Source organism: Zosterops lateralis (assembly GCF_965231275.1).
Source record: "Zosterops lateralis genome assembly, chromosome: 2".
Taxonomy (NCBI): domain Eukaryota; kingdom Metazoa; phylum Chordata; class Aves; order Passeriformes; family Zosteropidae; genus Zosterops; species Zosterops lateralis.
The window spans coordinates 30836601-30853673 of NC_139763.1; the positions used below are offsets into that span (position 1 = coordinate 30836601).

At 38.4% G+C, this 17073-nt stretch overlaps 1 protein-coding gene across 1 annotated transcript; it reads left to right on the forward strand.

Moving 5' to 3' along the window:
- Positions 1-200: 200 nt before the first annotated feature.
- Positions 201-15396, forward strand: RFX8 (regulatory factor X8; the record flags this gene model as incomplete). Its single annotated transcript, XM_083855222.1, has 10 exons — positions 201-248; positions 1234-1368; positions 1448-1525; positions 2052-2165; positions 2805-2955; positions 4364-4422; positions 7624-7780; positions 9314-9408; positions 10567-10681; positions 15089-15396. Exons 3-10 carry the CDS (start codon positions 1499-1501, stop codon positions 15394-15396), a joined length of 1026 nt encoding a protein of 341 aa, XP_083711348.1. The 5' UTR covers positions 201-248; positions 1234-1368; positions 1448-1498.
- Positions 15397-17073: the final 1677 nt, after the last annotated feature.

The following is a 17073-nucleotide window of genomic DNA, read 5'->3' on the forward strand; positions in this document are numbered from 1 at the left end:
CCCAGATTTGTTAGAAAATCATGGGATTACCAAATGACAGGAAAGAGAGCAAGGTTTGTTTCCCAGTTACAATTCTCCAAACTTATGTTGTCTATCCAGTTTGAGCTCATTTTCTTACTAAATACAGAATAAATCAGTGAGGTTTTGAATGTTTGGTTTTTTTCTGTTATATATTTTATCACAGTAGAAGTTCCTGGAGTTCTGAAAATGCAGCTGATTACAAGAAGAATAAACAAAAAAAAGGAACAGTGAGTTTAGATACATTAGACGTAACAAAATGTCTATCTGTGTGTTTAATTATAACTGCTGTCTAATATGTTCTGATGAAATACATCTAGCCCATCTTCTTCAAAGTAATCTTGGTCTGTGTAATCTCACTACATGCTTCCTTTCCCCACTCCTATTTCACCCATTAACTAAATATTTTTGTTGTCTTAATGTCAGCTTGAATAATTTTGTCTGTACAGAGAGCAGAAATTGTGGCTAACAGATCAGGTTTTGAATATTAGGGTGTTAGTGGGCAACAACCTTCATTGCCCACGTTAACAGACCCTCATGCTGTTGAGACAGTGTCTTTTCAACATGCTAAGAATTTATCGTTATGAGAAGTATTTAAATACTAGGAAATGATTAAGAGAAAAGGGACACTATCCGTGCCCACTGAAAAAAGCAGATATGAAACTAACTTGTGGCAGTTCTCCACTCCACAAGCTGTCACAGGATGGCCTGTGACCAGGCTTGTTGGACGTCAGCCAGCAGAGCATGAACCACAAACTTATGTGGACCAATATGGAAAAAAATGAGAGGCTGGATGTCTGTCTTACTTCTACCGAGTGCTCAGGTGGAGTCATGAGTGCTGTGACAATGACAGCCAGTGAGAAATGTCCTGTCATCCACACAGCACAGCCAACTACCTGCAGTCTTATCCAGCAGACTACAAGTGTGACACGAGTGCTGTAGAAAATATATATGGAAGAGTCCATAGCATTAAATATTTACTGGTTTTGAAAAGAAATTCATGTACAGCTTAGGATTTAAAAATTTAGGCAATCCTTCTTGTTTCTTTCACCCATCCCTATTTTCTAAAAAAAGGCAAGCATTTCTCTAAAGAAATACATCTTATTATAAAATAATGTCCTACAATTTCAAGAAAATACTTAATACCTTTAACCAAACTGACAAAGTAATTGCAATTTTTTTTTAATTGTCCAACATAAATCCTGATGCCTCAAGAGTAAGAATTTGCAGTATTATCCATCTGTCATTTATCTGAAGACCGAACAGGAGACATTTCATTACCTTTCTCCTGATTTCAACCAGTTCTTCTTTGGAGAGCAAGCACAAAGTGAATCATACCCCTATGAACTGGTACGTTCAAAGTATGTGGCCATAAAACAAGTTAGCTCTTTTCCTGTGAGATCATTTTGTACCCTCTTTTTGATAACAGATTGCACTGCTTGCCAATGACTACTACAACTATTGTCAAGTCATTTTACAAATGGTGAGAGAGACCAAGCTTGACAAGGTATGCCTTTTCTTTAATAACATTTACTCTGACAACAGCAAACAACTGTAAGGGCAAAAATTGTGTCTGTGTAGTTTATTTACTTGATGGCTTGAGGTAAGATAGATGATGATTTATGGACAAAAGGAGCATTCAGTCAAGTTATTTTAAAACTCTGAATTAACACAACATGCTCCAAGAATCTGAGTTTGTATGCATATCCTGAGCCCTCCTGGCACATCACTAAGTCTGAGCTGAACACATAACACATAGCCATGGATACATATCTTTAATTACATCCTCATATCCATTGCACAATTCTTACTTTCTTTCCTCTTTTTTACACTACCTGGTGAATTTCAGCTTGTTGCAGCTTCCCCAGGACACTTAGACTTATACTGGAACCCAACCAGGATGGGCCTGGGCAAAGAGCCCATCTCCATGGTCATTCCTTTGCTTCTTTGTTTGTGTATTGTCTTACTGAATTATACTTCACATTCCACAGGTGTAAAATCAGTGAAAATTCATAAAGGGCTTTGTGTGGCAGGTGGAAGATTGTATCATGTCATTCTGGGCCTCTCTGCAGCCTGAAAGAATAGAACTGATGTGCCTGCCAGATGTGTGCCAGCTGTTAAAAAGCTATGATAGGTATCTATTCAAGGTACTGCACACACATTTGCTTGTTGTAATGATGCTATTATGTGCTTGTGTCTTTTTGGTAGCTCCAAGGAGAAGGGCTCTCTTTCTTTTGTGCTGTACAATGGGATTTTCTTTTATTCCTCAACTCTATCTTTTGGCTTCTTCTGAGACAGCCCAATATGGGTTTTGGTTTTGAAAAGAGTCAGTGGAATTTGAGATAGCTTCCATCTTGCTCCTATATATTAATTTGAAAATTCCTAATATCAATGGAGTGTGCAGTTACACATGTGGTCTGTGGTTCTGGCATGAGATTATGTGACTGAAATTTCAACTGATGATGGTTTTCCAGATTATGAGAGTTACTTTTCCTTTGAGAACACTACTGCATTTCTCAGTGACCTTCACATAAAAATATGCAGTTTTCTGATAAATATAATTTGCTTCTTATTTCCAGAGGTCATTAAGTATTGTCTAGAAAATAATTTAGGAAGCAACATTTACTCTTAGGATCTTTGTCCTGCTAGAAAAGGTAGCTTAGCTCTTGCTTAATTGGAAGAAAAAAATGGGTTTCTTTATGCATTATCAACATAATTTTATTTCATGCTGCTGTAAATATCTGTGTTACACCACTCAAATGCAACAGCATGAATTTGTATTCTAGGAATTGGAGAACATCCTACTTCCTGATTTCCTGGAGGAGGTGCCTGCACAACACATAGACTTAATCAGATCATTCAGTGAAAATGTTAAAAGTTGGATGCTTAATCCTTTGGGAGGTTTTCCAATGCTGCTCCAAACATCCAAGTCTAATGGTAGGTTTAAGTAAGAAAGATATTTTCAAAAATATTCTTCGGCTAAACTGCAGAGAAGATTGTATTACAAAACTCTTAAATTATTTTTTTAAAATTTAGCTGATATTATAGTGATAGTGGCAACAACTAGAGTTAGCTGGGATACAACTAAAAATAAATGGTCTTGCTTAATGTGTGAGAACAAACTTAAGCCAAAAATATTCCCAATTCATGATAAGTTGAAATGTACTTAAATCTTATTCCAGATCTGTCTCTTGCCATGGTTGTTTTGGCCATGTAGATGATCAGTAAATGCATCATGCCCCCTGAAACTCAGATATTATTGTGTCTCTTCCTCTTACAAGTGACTTCATGCTGACAAATTAATTAATGGCTGTAGCAGTCAAATATAAAAGGAAAAAAGCCATAATCATGTAGGGAAAAATATGACTGATATTAGAAGATGATTGGAAAAATCTGTTCTCTACAAAGCTGTGATATATGTGTGTGTTTGTAAATATGTACACACAAACACATATACCTATTAAGCTGAAGATTCTGATTAAAACATCATGTTGCTCATTGAGTGAAGACCAACTCCACAGTGGTAAAGCAGGGCTCCTGTGTAGGCAGAAGTTGTGTTAGGATTTGTATGCTCAATATTGCAGACAGGTTTAATTTTGGCATTTCTTATATTTGAATGCTTTACAGAGCACACACAGTAATTGTGTTTTTAACATGTGTGTGCATAGAAGTGTATGTAATTAATCAGCTGTGACCCTTTGTATATACATCCTGGTCTTTCTGGTTTGTACAAACATCATAGAAACACAGATTTTCACTTGAAAATCATTGCCTGTCTACAGAAGTTGCTTTATAATTGATTTTCCTGCAACTGAGAAACAGTTATATGTTTTACTCTGAGGAAGGGTATTCTCAGACCATGCTTTTCATAATTTAATATAATATATTATAAATAGGATAAAAGTAGAACAAAACCAACTCCTATCAACAGTGCTGCAGAATTATAGATGCATAAAGGTTGAAGTGTCAGCTATCTAAACAAAATACAGCAGGTTTAGATTTAACATTGCTTTCATTTACTGAAACTGTAAAAGTAAAAGAGCATTAGTCTTAATTAGGAAGTATTAAATGTAAGAAAATATTGAAAGACTTTCCTGTACATCATGGATTAATAGATTCACAGTGAAGGAAGAGTGGTGAACTGGGCAGCTTTACCTTGCAAGGTTTGACTACAAGGGTCCCCAGCCCATCCCATAATGCTGGCTCAGTGCCTCTGCCATGCCCTCCATTATCCTCCAAATCATGCCTAGGGAACTACTTTCTAACTTAAAAGATTTCTTCATTAATGTATTTTAGACTGTAAAATCTTAATGATGTGAAACATCTGCCTCTTCTTCTTTAACAGAAGCTAAAGAGTTTGTAAAAAGGCTCAGGAGACAGACAGATCTTTGCAACATGGTCAAGGTATGTTCCAGAATTTGGGGGGGTTGGGGGAAGGAAAAAAAAAAAAAAAAGACACGGGAATTTCATTCCTGCCAGCACTTTGCACTGTTTTTGAAATGCTCCATTGTAGAACAAGTGCAGTAGCATGGATATTCATAACTGTAAACCAACCATGTCATGCTCACGCTCCTACCATCTCTTCCCACACTGTTAAGCATGCTGAGGGGACATTTTCCTCCCTCTGGATTCTTCTGAAAGCCTCTGAGATGTAGTTGATGTACTCCATGGAGAGGAGAACACAGTAGTTGGAGGGATCAGATGACAATTTGCAGTATCTTTGCCCATCCATGCCAAATTCAGTCGAGAGCACATGCAGGAGCATTCCTTCCATTGGTGTCCTTGGATCCTTCCAGATCCTTGGGGTTTGAGGTGGTCTAGGCTATAGCAGAAAAAAGAAGGTCACAAACAGGGAAGAAAGCAAATGAGAACAGGAGGTATATTCTCTCCTTCAAACATGTACAAGATTTTCCCAATATGCCATCTGATTTGAATAGTTACTCAGATGGAAGAAGGGAAGCAGGGAGAAAACAAGGTGGGGAGGAACAGAGGGTCGGGAGGAATTGCAGCTTCTTGGACCACTAAATGTAGCTTTTCTTTATGGGAAACCTTCATCACCAACAGCGTACAAAACACACCTTCTTCTTACTTTAAAAAGTGAAAAAAAAAAAAAGGGTGCATGCATAAGGATACCTACCCAGGCAAAAAGTTGACTTCCATGAAGTACTGAGCACTCACAGTTTCCATTTACTGCAGCAGCCCTTGGAGATACTAATACCTGAAAATCTCAGATTTATGTGCTTCTAAACAGGTCTCCTTATGCATTGAAGAGCATGATCCAGCAAGAATCATGAGTATTACCTATTCCCAAACACAGACGTTTGCATTTGATTTGCATACTCAGACTTCAAATCATCCTTCTTGTGTTCAAGCCATGATGTCAAAGGGCTGGTTGTAGCATTTTTCAGTCTTCCTTCCCTATTCTTAATGTCTGGAAAAGCTGCAGAGTCAAAACTGGATTTACACCCTCAAGATTTAGGGCAAGAGAATTCCAGCAATTTGGGGAAATTCTCTAGAAAAAGCCTCTGGGTGCTCTACATTCCTTTTGCACTGTTTAACCCACACAAATTGAGCATAGGAGACATGAGAATCAGGGTCAAATTTATACTTACAGTTCTCACAAGTAAATATTGTTTGTACCTTCTCTAGAGCCTCTTCAAAACACAAGGGAAAAGTAGAAGAGTTTTACTGTACTTGACATTTTGGAGTAGTGAATTCCAAGGTTTAATTACTTGTTGTATGAAAAAATACTTTTTTTCGTTATTTTAAAACTTCTACCCTTCTTTAAGCAATTCTTCCTGCAAACCTCCATCACATCCTTCCTCAGTTATTTCTCTCTGAAGGTGAAGTTTATCTCATCTTCTCACACAGGACTAATTTGATATTTCTAATCAACCTTCTTAGTTTTCTGTCTAAAATGCACCAGGAATTTCAACTAAAGACTGATGGTCAGAGCAGACGAATGCTCCTGATGAGAAGTGCTACAGAGGCACTGTGCAGCTGCAACCTCTGAACACTGTAACCACACCATCCCTTGTAGTGTACTTCACAATAATTCAGCCATCTGGTGAGAAAGTAGGAACAATTTTGGCAGGGTCAGCGTTCAAAAGAAAAAAATAACTTTCCCACCATGTGCAGATAAAGCAGGCTGACAGCTGCTACTACCTGGACATGTAGAAATAATTAGAGCATAAAAAGGTGCAAATTCCCTGTGAGAAAAGAATGTGAATATGATGCTTGTCATTTTCTGGGGCTGATTCCTGGCTCTGGTAAGTTGTTTTTGAGTATTGAGAGGGCTGGCTCTCAGTCATTTTAGAGAATCATGTTTAGTATAGCGAAACCCAATGGCTAAAGGGACCACTCTAAAATGTTGGGGCATGGAGTCAGGTATTAGCAGCCTACTGAAGATGCTACTGCAGTAGTTCCCAGCCTTTGGATCATGTATTTTTTTTGCAGGCTCTTTTTCTGTCACTGGAAGCTCCCAGTCAAATAAGAAGAATGCTTTTGTCTTTAACTCATATGAAGGAGATTGCTGAGTGAGAATCAGATTGGGTTTGGTATTTTGAAAAAGTTAGCAGAGTGATGAAAAATAGCTGTATTGGTAATTTTTGCAAAGAAATGGTCAGCTGCATTCGTTGCTGTTTATGGGGTCATGTTAAGGAACTGGCGAATGGGATTTGTTAAACATTTATGAACCCTGAAGTTTTCTAGAATTTTACAAACCATATTTTTCCTCTGAAAAGCCCAGCTGGACAATGGTTGTTCACAGAAAAGCCTGAAGTGTAAAAAAGGCTTTAAGATCTTACTGATTTCAGTATGGAAGTGAGAGACTACATTTATTTGTTAACAAAATTTAATGGACTCAGATTTATTTTCCTTGACTGTTTTCATAGTTTCATCAAGAATCTTAAGGAATATTGTGTAATACTATCAACTAATTAAAATAAGTGAAGAGATTATGATAAATGTTAGTTTGAAAATTGTTTGCAATATCTATGTGAGTAATATATTTTGGGACAAATATGAAAACAGATTCATTCACAAATGACTCATAAACAGATAAATGGGATAAAATACTAACTAATATTGTTTTAACTAAAACTGTATTTTTAATGTTATTTTTACTCTCTCAAAGGCTTGAGCAACTTGACAAAACTTGCCTTTGAATTAAATTGTAACATGAATTAAGGACAGATAACACAAAAGGAAAGTCATCTCTGATACATCATTCCACACTTTATTACAATATATCATTATTTAGTGATTTAGACAAAATATCATTATTTAGTGTAATTATAATAACTCTAGGCAAAGCCAATTGCCCAGGCAATTGCCCAGATAATTCAAGTATGTTAGCTTTGTCTGCTCCATCACAGACAACACAGAGCATCATTGAAAAGAACATCTCCCAGAACAAAACTCTCTTGAAAACAACTTCACATTTACCTCCTTTGATCCCATATCCCCCCGACACCCCAGTTTGGAGACTGATCATATGAAGTCTAGTATTGAATAAGGGAAGCTTTCCTTTTTCAATTCCCTTATTTGGCTGAGTTAAGGCCTTGAGAAAATGAAAGGCATTTACTGCTTTTTTGTTCTCTACAGACAGTAAGAGCACTCTTGAACAACAACAGCACAGTCACTGTTCTGCGATCAGGCTTGCATGCCATCTTCAATGAGAAATCTCCGGATGCGACTAAAGAGTCCGTTCAAGAGAAGTTTAGGAATCCAAAGAAGCGGCAGAAAAACATACAATTAAAATGTAATTAATTTTTGCTATTTATTGTCTTTCCTCTTAAGCACTAGCTTGTCATTGTTAAAGGTCCAGCATTTCCTCTTGTTTATTCATTACATCTGCCTTACTGGGAATTACAGTCTTCCTATAACCTAAAGGGCTAGAAAAGAGCCAATGAAATTGAGAATGGAGCATGAGATAATATCCTCCTAACTTTGAAGGTTAAGAATCAAAAGCTTTTGGTTCTGACTCTCTTAACGCTTTTTGTGACAGCAGGAGTGGAGTTTGTGTTACTGAATTATGTATCTCCTAGAGGAAGGTTGACAAGCAGGGATATTTTTTCATGGTTTCTTTTGACAGGAAAGATGTTTTCAATCATTGCATTCTCCTCTGTTATTAGTTGAAGCACAAAAATCATTTCTTGTGGCCAGAATTTAAAATAATGTATGCTGAACTGGACAAGGCCTTCTAGCTTTTGTGTCTTTTTGCTGTATCGCAGCCTGCGGGATCAGTGTTGTGCTGTAAACAATAAAATACACAGTTTGTATGCAGCCATGACATAATGATTTGACAGCTTAATGAAAAGGAATGGAATGGCAACTTAGTTTTTAGATTAATGGTCTGCCATTTAAAATATTAGGAAGAGATCAGCCTGTTGGACTAGGCTGTGCACAGAACTAACCAGGGGAGCCTCAGCTCTTTGTTCCTGGTCCATCACCAACTCATGCACTGGCAAGGGATTTGTCACAGACTTTCTGTGACTGCTTTCAGTAGGAATAATAACTTGGCTGCTTCACAGAACCATCAGGAGAACCATTTCAATAATACACATATACATACTAAACACAAACCCACTGCATAGAACACTTATTATGCTTTTCTGTTATATTAGCCATGTTTTTAATCTTCCCAAGATGGTTTTGTTGCATTCTCTGTTTTCATGGCTTTTCCAAACTGTCATTTATAATAAGCAGCCTTTTCACTGAACTTATCCATATGCTTTCCTGAAGGAAGAGGTCTCAATTAGAAGGGTATAAATTCAGGGAGGTGCAATTTACCCTTTGGCAGTGGGTAGTAGGTACCAAACTTTTAGGGGAACAATTGCTCTGATATGTGGCAACATTATCCATATTTCTGTTGTTCTACAGAATATTCTGCATTTTCTGTTATTGTTTAATTTGTTTTTCTCCCTTCAACAGCCAGACCAAGATTATTTTGTTTTTCTCAACCACATAAAATCTCAGATAAGTAAGTTAGCATTGCCTCTAACCAAATTCCAGCTTTCTCATTGAAACTGCTTTTTCATGCCACCTTTGCCATGATGACTTGGTCAAGTGCAGTTATGCTGGAAATGGACATAAACATGAATTCTGACTGATTTCAATGGAGTGTACTATTCCTCACTAAAGAAATGGCATATTAATCAAAATGCTAGAAACAGATGTCTTAATCTGTTTTAAGGTAAAGATAAAAGAAAAAAAAAAAAGCTTAAAACTGCAGAAACAAACTAAAAGGCAAACCAATTACTTCAAGTAATGGTATTCCTTCTCTATTTCATAGGTTTGAAAAACTTTGTTTCTTCACTGAAATCTTCCACAGATATTCGGGATCTCCTGAGCTGTTTGTCTTCAGATCTCCAGACTTTCGTTATTAAGGTATACAATCAATAATTTCAGAATAGAAAGAGTGATCACGTCATTTATCCTGCTACATGCTGACTGTCACTAGTCTGCAGGAGCTATATTACACACTAGCAACCTGACCAGACTGCAAATTTGCATAAATACAATTTATGCATGCTGTGGAAAAAGGAAGAATTAATTGGCATACAAAAATTCCATCTGTGCAAACTACAAGCATATTTCTGTGCATATACCCACTCTAGTGGTTTCAGTATCTACTCTCATTTCATAGACACATATTATCATAGCCCCTAATAAACCAAAATGCAGAAGTAATATGTTGGTATAAATGAAGAGAGCACTTCATGATTCCTTACATCCTTGATTCACCAAAGTGTTGTCTTTTAGCAAGTACTAAGAACTTCTAGTAGAAAGTCTCTAGCTCTTGTGAAAGATTCTAGTGTGACCATCCTCACATATGCACCTTTCAATAGATTGCCAACTCTACCACCCCTCTACCTTCACTGACTCAATTTGTGTCACTGTGTTGGTACTGCTGCATTTGGTTTGTTATTATAACAATTAACTTGGGTTTGGGTGGTACTTAGAGTTTGGGAGGGTTTTCTCCTTTCTGAAGAAGCAGAGTAAACCGTGTTTACTTGGTTTAATTATTTATTCTTAATTTTTTTCTTTTTACATGAAGAATAGTACTTTGCAATTCTGTGGTGCCTCCATCTCACATAACCCTCTGTGACTTCATGGGATAGTATAGAGAAAATAGAGTGAGACTTTTCCTGGGGGTTCACAGTTATAGGCTGTAAGACAATAGACACAAGTTGCAACAAAGAAAATTTCCAGAAATTTCCAGCAAAGAAAAAGAAAATATCATTAGAATAATTAAGCATAGGAAAGGCTTACCTGGAAAGGCTGTAGAATCTTTATCCAGGAGATACTCAGAACTTGGCTGGACAAGGCCTGAACTAAGCTGGCCATGCTTTGGACAAGAGATCAGAATAGGTAATATCCAAAGATCTCTTTCATCCTAAGATATTTTAGAATTCTAATAAAAAAAAAAAAGCTTGTTGCTTTTTTCACCTTTGTATGCAGTTTGTACAGGGAAATAATCTGCCACACAATAAGGAATTCTTTTAACCAACTTTATCATGAACCAATTTTTTTCTTTATCTGCAGCCAAGCAAGAGTAAGGAGGCATTTAAAGAGCAGGCATCAGATTTCATGTTGAAATGGAACCTCCTACTGAGCAATGTAGGCAAGATTCTGACCATCAACAGGACAGACAGTTTTGGTAAATAGGACCTTTGTGACTCTAATTTGATACACCCTATTTTGACCTGAGATGGCAGAGGCAACAGATACAAAAATACCTAAAGGGGGCAATGAGAGCTGGTGATGTAGTGGCAGGACAATGGGGAATGGCTTTAAACTGAAAGAGAGCAGGTATAGATTGGATATTAGGAAGAAATCCTTTACTGTGAGGGTGGTGAGGCGCTGGAACAGGTTGCCCAGAGAAGCTGTATCAGATGCCCCATCCCTGCGAGTGTTCAAGGCCAGGCTGGATGGAGCTTTGAGCAATGATTGGAAAGCGTATGGCAGGGGGTTGGAACTAGATGGTCCTTAAGATCCCTTCCAACCAAAACCACACTGTGTTTTCTGTGATTCTGTGATTTTACCTGACATAAATTCATGCAACATTTAATAGAGGCATCTCTTCTCCCTACTCCTTTCCTTTCATCACCATTCTCCTGGTGATGTGGCTAGACAGGTCAGGTGTTGGGAAAGATGGGACAGGAAGGGCTTATGGATATGATTGCCTGGTAAGAAATACTGCAGATGTAAAACCTGTGAGTGAAATAGAAATGAAAGCCAGCTTTGAGATGTAGGCATGGCAGGCAGGAAGACGGTGATTAGCTGGAGATAAGTTGAAGGACAGAAAACAAAAGGACCCAAGAATGTAGCCCCTCTCCACCCTGCCAAGGCATCATGGAAAAAGTAGATAAGAAAAGTAGTCTTTAGAGTTTAGAATATAGGATGATATGGTAATATAGCAGTTCTCATAGGCTGCATGCAAAGTTTGTAGATTTTGTATCTCGCTCCAGTTGGTCACTGTAAATTAGAATATTCAACACAAAAGGAGATATAATGTATTGTAATGAAGTCCTCGCTCTCTGACCCCTGCACTCTTCTTATCTCTCTTACCTCTCCTACCCCTCTTACCACTCTGACCCCTGCCCTCTTACATGCCCTAGCCCTCTTAGCTCCCTTACCTCCCTTACCCCTGCCATCTTCCTAACCTCATTCTCTCTCTCTCTCTCTCTTTGGGGCTTCCCTTCAGCCGAGGCTGGTGGCTGAAGGCAGGCCCTTTTTACCCACGACCCTTGCAATAAAACCATGTGTTTCTAGAATATCTCAGGTCTGCAGAGTTCCTTCTCCCTGCCATCCATGGATGATCCTACAGTCAGGGAAATTAAATTATTAGTTTTTGACCAAACCAGTTCTCTGAGCAAAACTCTAGGATGAGTGGAAGAGAAGAGAGTAGGAGCAAGCAGCTGTAGATGGCAAGAAAGCCAGGACTCCCTCTTTTGGCAGAAGCTGTAGTTTGTGGGGAAACAAGGAACAGCAGTCTAAGATGAGAACCTCTGCTTTCCAGAGCTGCACACCACAGCAGAATGGTTTGATGGAGATCTAGGGCCACTAATACTCCAAACCATAAGCATTCCAGACATCTTAAGTGACAGCTCTGAGTCCTTCAGGTTCTTTTTGTGTAAGACAGCCAGAGCAGAGGCACTGCAATAACTAGTTGCCAAGAAGGAAGTTAGTTCCTCTGACAAAAAATATATGCTCCTCTTACTTATGTCTTACACTGACCTAAGTGCTAGCCTAGCCAGCAACACACCTGTTGAAGGTATTAAACTGACTGAAAAATAGTCACTTCTTTAGCTGGGTTACTTTTCTCTCCATCTTAGGGCTCTGAGCTGTCAAACGTCAAATTCATCATGCAGCAGTGCAAGGTGGGAGAAAGGAAGGAACTGGGCAGCTGTGTTCACTCAAAAAAGCTTGAAGTGATAAAAACATGTCCTAAATCAGTCCAATCTCTACCCTAACTGCCTTTCTCTTCACTTGTAACACCTTGCAGAGGTGCCATTTCTGCAGAAATGTACTGTCTCCTCTGAGTTGCATCTAATCCCAAACTCTATGAAATAAATGCCTTTTAGATTTTTCAAGGAGCACCTTCATATTTTGAACTCTTCTTTTGGATGCAACTTCATACAAATAGCCAAAGAAAACCTCATTATTTTCTTTGAAATACCCCTTCAAAACCATACTTTCATGTGTTTGCCATAAATAAATAACAAAGGGTTATGTCAAGGTTGCTGCTTTTGTGTTCTTTGGTATTCTTCCCCTATTAGTGTCTGTGCTTGTGCATGTATGAACACACCTTTCTTCTGCATCAAGGTGCCACCTTTTGCCTTCTGTTTACTTGTAAACTGTCTGGAGCAGGATCAGAGTGTTGTTCTGTGTGTGCAGGGAACATAACACAGTAGGGTTCCTCGGCCATCAGCTGCTGCTTTACAGTAATAGTAAAATAATCAGTCCTTTCTCTCTCTCCAGAGGAGTTCTGCACAAAACTCTCCAATGTTGCATGCAATATTTTTGGCAATGAATAAATTGAGAATGCATTCCAAGAACTGCACTGGAAGCATAATGTTTATTGAAATCCCCCATGATGATGAAATCTTCTTCCCTCTTTCCACCACAAGAAGAGTTTCATGAATTGCCTCCCTGTTCAGGAGTTGTGTTGATGTATGGGACACAATGGATGGAGCACATCTCTTGGTCTGCTGAGACTTCATTAAACTAATTACAAATTACATTTTCACTCATTTTATGACAGTTTTCCTACTACAATAACACTAAAATTGAATTTATTTCAAATATGAGAGAGAGTTAAAAATATTTTTTAATATTTTGCTGTAATGCTTTAATAGTGTGATCATTATTATCTTCTTTCTTTACTCTCTAAGATACTGTATCTGATCTATCAATCTTCTTTTTTTTTTTTTTTTTTTTTTTTTTTTTTTTTTTTTTTTTTTTTTTTTTTAATGTTTCTATTCCTTTAGGATACTGAGTTTTAGCAGGCAGGCTGAAGTAGTTCTGTTAACAAGCCATCTGGTGTAAAAGTTCTGTACTTGGATCATTGCTTTCCAGAAATGTCTTAAATCTCAGCATTTCTTCAAAATATGAACTATGTAGCATCCACACTGAGGAAACAAAATTATTTGGGGAGATGTGTGTCATGTTAATCCAGTAACCAAAACTAGTCTTAGTTCTAACTTGATCTCTTGCCTTCTAGCTTGCCACATCCAGCAGACATAATACACTGGCATACTCACACCTCTCAATTTAGGATTGACTTTCACCCTTTTCTAGCCCAGCCCCCACCTGGGCAATGCCCAAGTGAGATCAGAGGAACCCTGCAATTACCACTCCTGTAAGGCAGCAGGGAACAAGGGTGCTAGAGCATCCAGGGCTAATGGAACCGCTACAGTTCCTTCAGCTCTGTCTCCTTTCCAGAAAATGTGCCTCTACACACATCCCTCATGGAGTTTCATGTCATTTCACACACGTCTGTTGCCTTCCAAGGTGTTCAGGGATGCTCTGCCAAGCCATGGGCACTGAGTAGTGAGCTGTGCATTCCTCTTCTGCAAGCAAGTTGCTTCAACTTGGTTCCTCTTGAGAACAGTGTTCCTCTGTATTATCCCAAAAGACAACTGGAGTGGTAGCTTTGATTTCATGCTTACTCTTAGACAATCTATTGAAAATAACTGCAAGACTGTTAGAAATATTCTTGGACTACTAGTAACCAATCTATATAGTTTCAACTCCAACTATAGAAATCCCTTTCCTTGTTCCATAGGTAAACAAGTACTTCCTCCTACTTTCCTATAGTTTAAAGATCCTCAAAAGGATGATCAGCAGAAGCAGCAGCTTCTCAGACACATGTAACATCAAAAGAAGTTTTTTTTTCATTTTTAAAGCTTTGCAAACTGTGGTCATTAATATAAATTGTGGTACCTCCTTGTTGATGTCCATATAAACTAGTTTGTAGGAGGCAGAGGTTATAAATTGCTTGATGAATTCCTATGCAGATTTATGGCATGGAAGAAGATCTACTTTTTACTGTAAGGGCTTTCAACCAAGGTATGATTCAAAAGTCAGTGGGCTAAGTGAGTCTCTCTTGGCTTTTATCACTTATGGTCCAAGCTGCAAGGTTGGCCATTTAATGTCATAGATACAACATACACACATATCTATAGGAAGTTCTGCTTCGAAAGAGGTGGAATGATTTATCTGTCTGAGGGGAGAATGGGGATAATATGGTTATTGATAAGCCTTGTAGTAGAAGTGAATGTGGAGGAGGAACTTGAAGAGGAAAGTGAATGAACACAATTTTCCTCTCTAGTTAAATAAGGGGGAAAATTGTCTATGCATAAAATTTGCACTGGTACTTATTTTTCTGGGATATCTGGAAGTACATAATTTTGTAAGTACTGCTTGATGAGCACTGGTCCATTACTTTGTCTAGCCTATTACTATAATGAAGCCCTTCAAAAAAGAGCTCATCATATAGACGAGGTTTAAAATCATAGCAAAAGAGGTTGTCATAATTATCTTTGTTTTTCTTTAAACCTAGGATCCTGGCTTTTGTTGAATATGCTACTTGTTGATTTTGCGGCTCACATTTTCCAGTCCTATATAGAAGAGGAGAAGGAAGAAGGAAATGCCTTGGTTGCAAACCAAAATGAGGTCCCTGTTCTGTGTGTTTATGAGCCCAGCCATCTCTCGGCCTGTTTTGCTGAGGAGGAATCTCAAGCCAGTGCTCCACAGACAGCTCTTGTGATGCAGAACCAGAATAACTTTGGATTGAGCAATGCTTTCCAGAGTTCTGAGTTGTTTGGTGAACACAACCACTGTCAGCAAGGTGAAATTTACATTAACTAAAAAGAAGATTATAGGGAAAAAGGTTATAATTTGGGTAAATTAGGACAGATTGGGAGGTGTGTGGCTGATTGGGGTTTTTGATGGATGTAAAGTAGAACTAGGGAAATCCAGGTTTGCGTGGAGCTGTGTCCAATGTCACTGAAACCTCAGCTCACAAAGCATTATCCACATCCTGCTCTCACCCCACAATGATATCAAGGGATTGTAATCTCAACATCACCCACCTCCCCAGCACCACAGGTTCCTGATTCTTTCCTTAGGTTTCCAGCAGACCTCTGGAGCTCCTTCTGATTCCCCAAGTGTTGTCTAAGGAAGTGCAGTGCTGTTCTGGTGGGCTGGGAGCAGGCCATGGGCTAGCAGACAAACAGACTGCATGTATTTATTGATCAAAAATGAGCGGGCACAGTGTGGTCTTTCCTCACTTTTGGAAGCATTTTGGAAGCACTGAGAAGCTCTCTTCCCCCCGCTTATCTGTTACTTTTATCAAAAGATATGAAATATCTTCAGAAATATAAAATCCTTGGGACCCTTCCGCTCTACCAGATTTTCTTGCAGTCAGTCCACTGCTCCAAACTTACTAGCATAAGGTGTGACATAGAGGTAGAAAACAAGATAGATCCTAAGTCTTCTAAAATACAAGGCTAAAATACAAGAACACATGGGAATACGGATCAAGCCTCTGTGGTTAATGCAAGTAATGAATTAGACATTCAGCTGTTTTCCTATTTCTCCTCCATGCAGTAAGAGCACTTGTCTCATGTCTCAGAGAACATTGTGTTTTCCAGAAAACTGTGAAAGACAAATGTTAATGGCACCAAGACTCACAGAGAAAATTACATTTTTGGAGTGACACTACTATAGTTATTTTATTCCCAAGAGGTATTCAGTTTTCATACATAGCACAGGAGAGTGATTTACTATTTTAAAAACATCTTTATTCTTTATAAAGACCTTTAGGGGACTCTAATTTTTTTTAAATATAAAGTATACTAAGACTAGTTCAGCAAACAATATTGGAGAGGAGAAAGCAGGCACACAGAGGAGAAACCAAGAATGATTTATACAAGTGATGGGCATGTTTGACAGCTTTTGTTATTTTTCAAATGCAAAACAATGACCCATCCTGTCATACCGCCTTTATGTCAAAATGTAAACCGTGCTGAGTGCTGACAATTTGCAAGAGAGCTCTAAATCACTGATGGTCGAAAATGAGGAAACGAACCACTATAAATTTTATTCACTATCTGCCCATTTCTTGTGCTCTTCACTGTGCTGTCTTTTGTATGTCCTATGCTGTAGTGGTTTGAAAGCAAAACCAGTGAGAGAGTCCAAGTCAGAAATACAATTTAATAGGAAGAAAAAAACCTAAAATAAAATAAATGCAATAACACAAAGGACCACTGACAGAGTCAGAATACCACCTGAGCAGGATGGTGGAAGCGGTCCAGATGAGGTGGTCCTCCTGAAGCAGTGATCCTGTAGAAAGGTCTGGTAGCTCTGGTCCTCTGGGAATCCAGTAGGTAAGGGCTGCTTGTCCTGTCTCAAATCCCAGATTATATCCAGGTGAGAATGCTTGGCTCCTCCCCCTGGGTGGAGCATCTCACAATGGGATGATGAGTTGTGAAGTGGGTCCTTGATGGCCCATTAAAGAGAGATAACTCCTGGAGGGAGTTACCT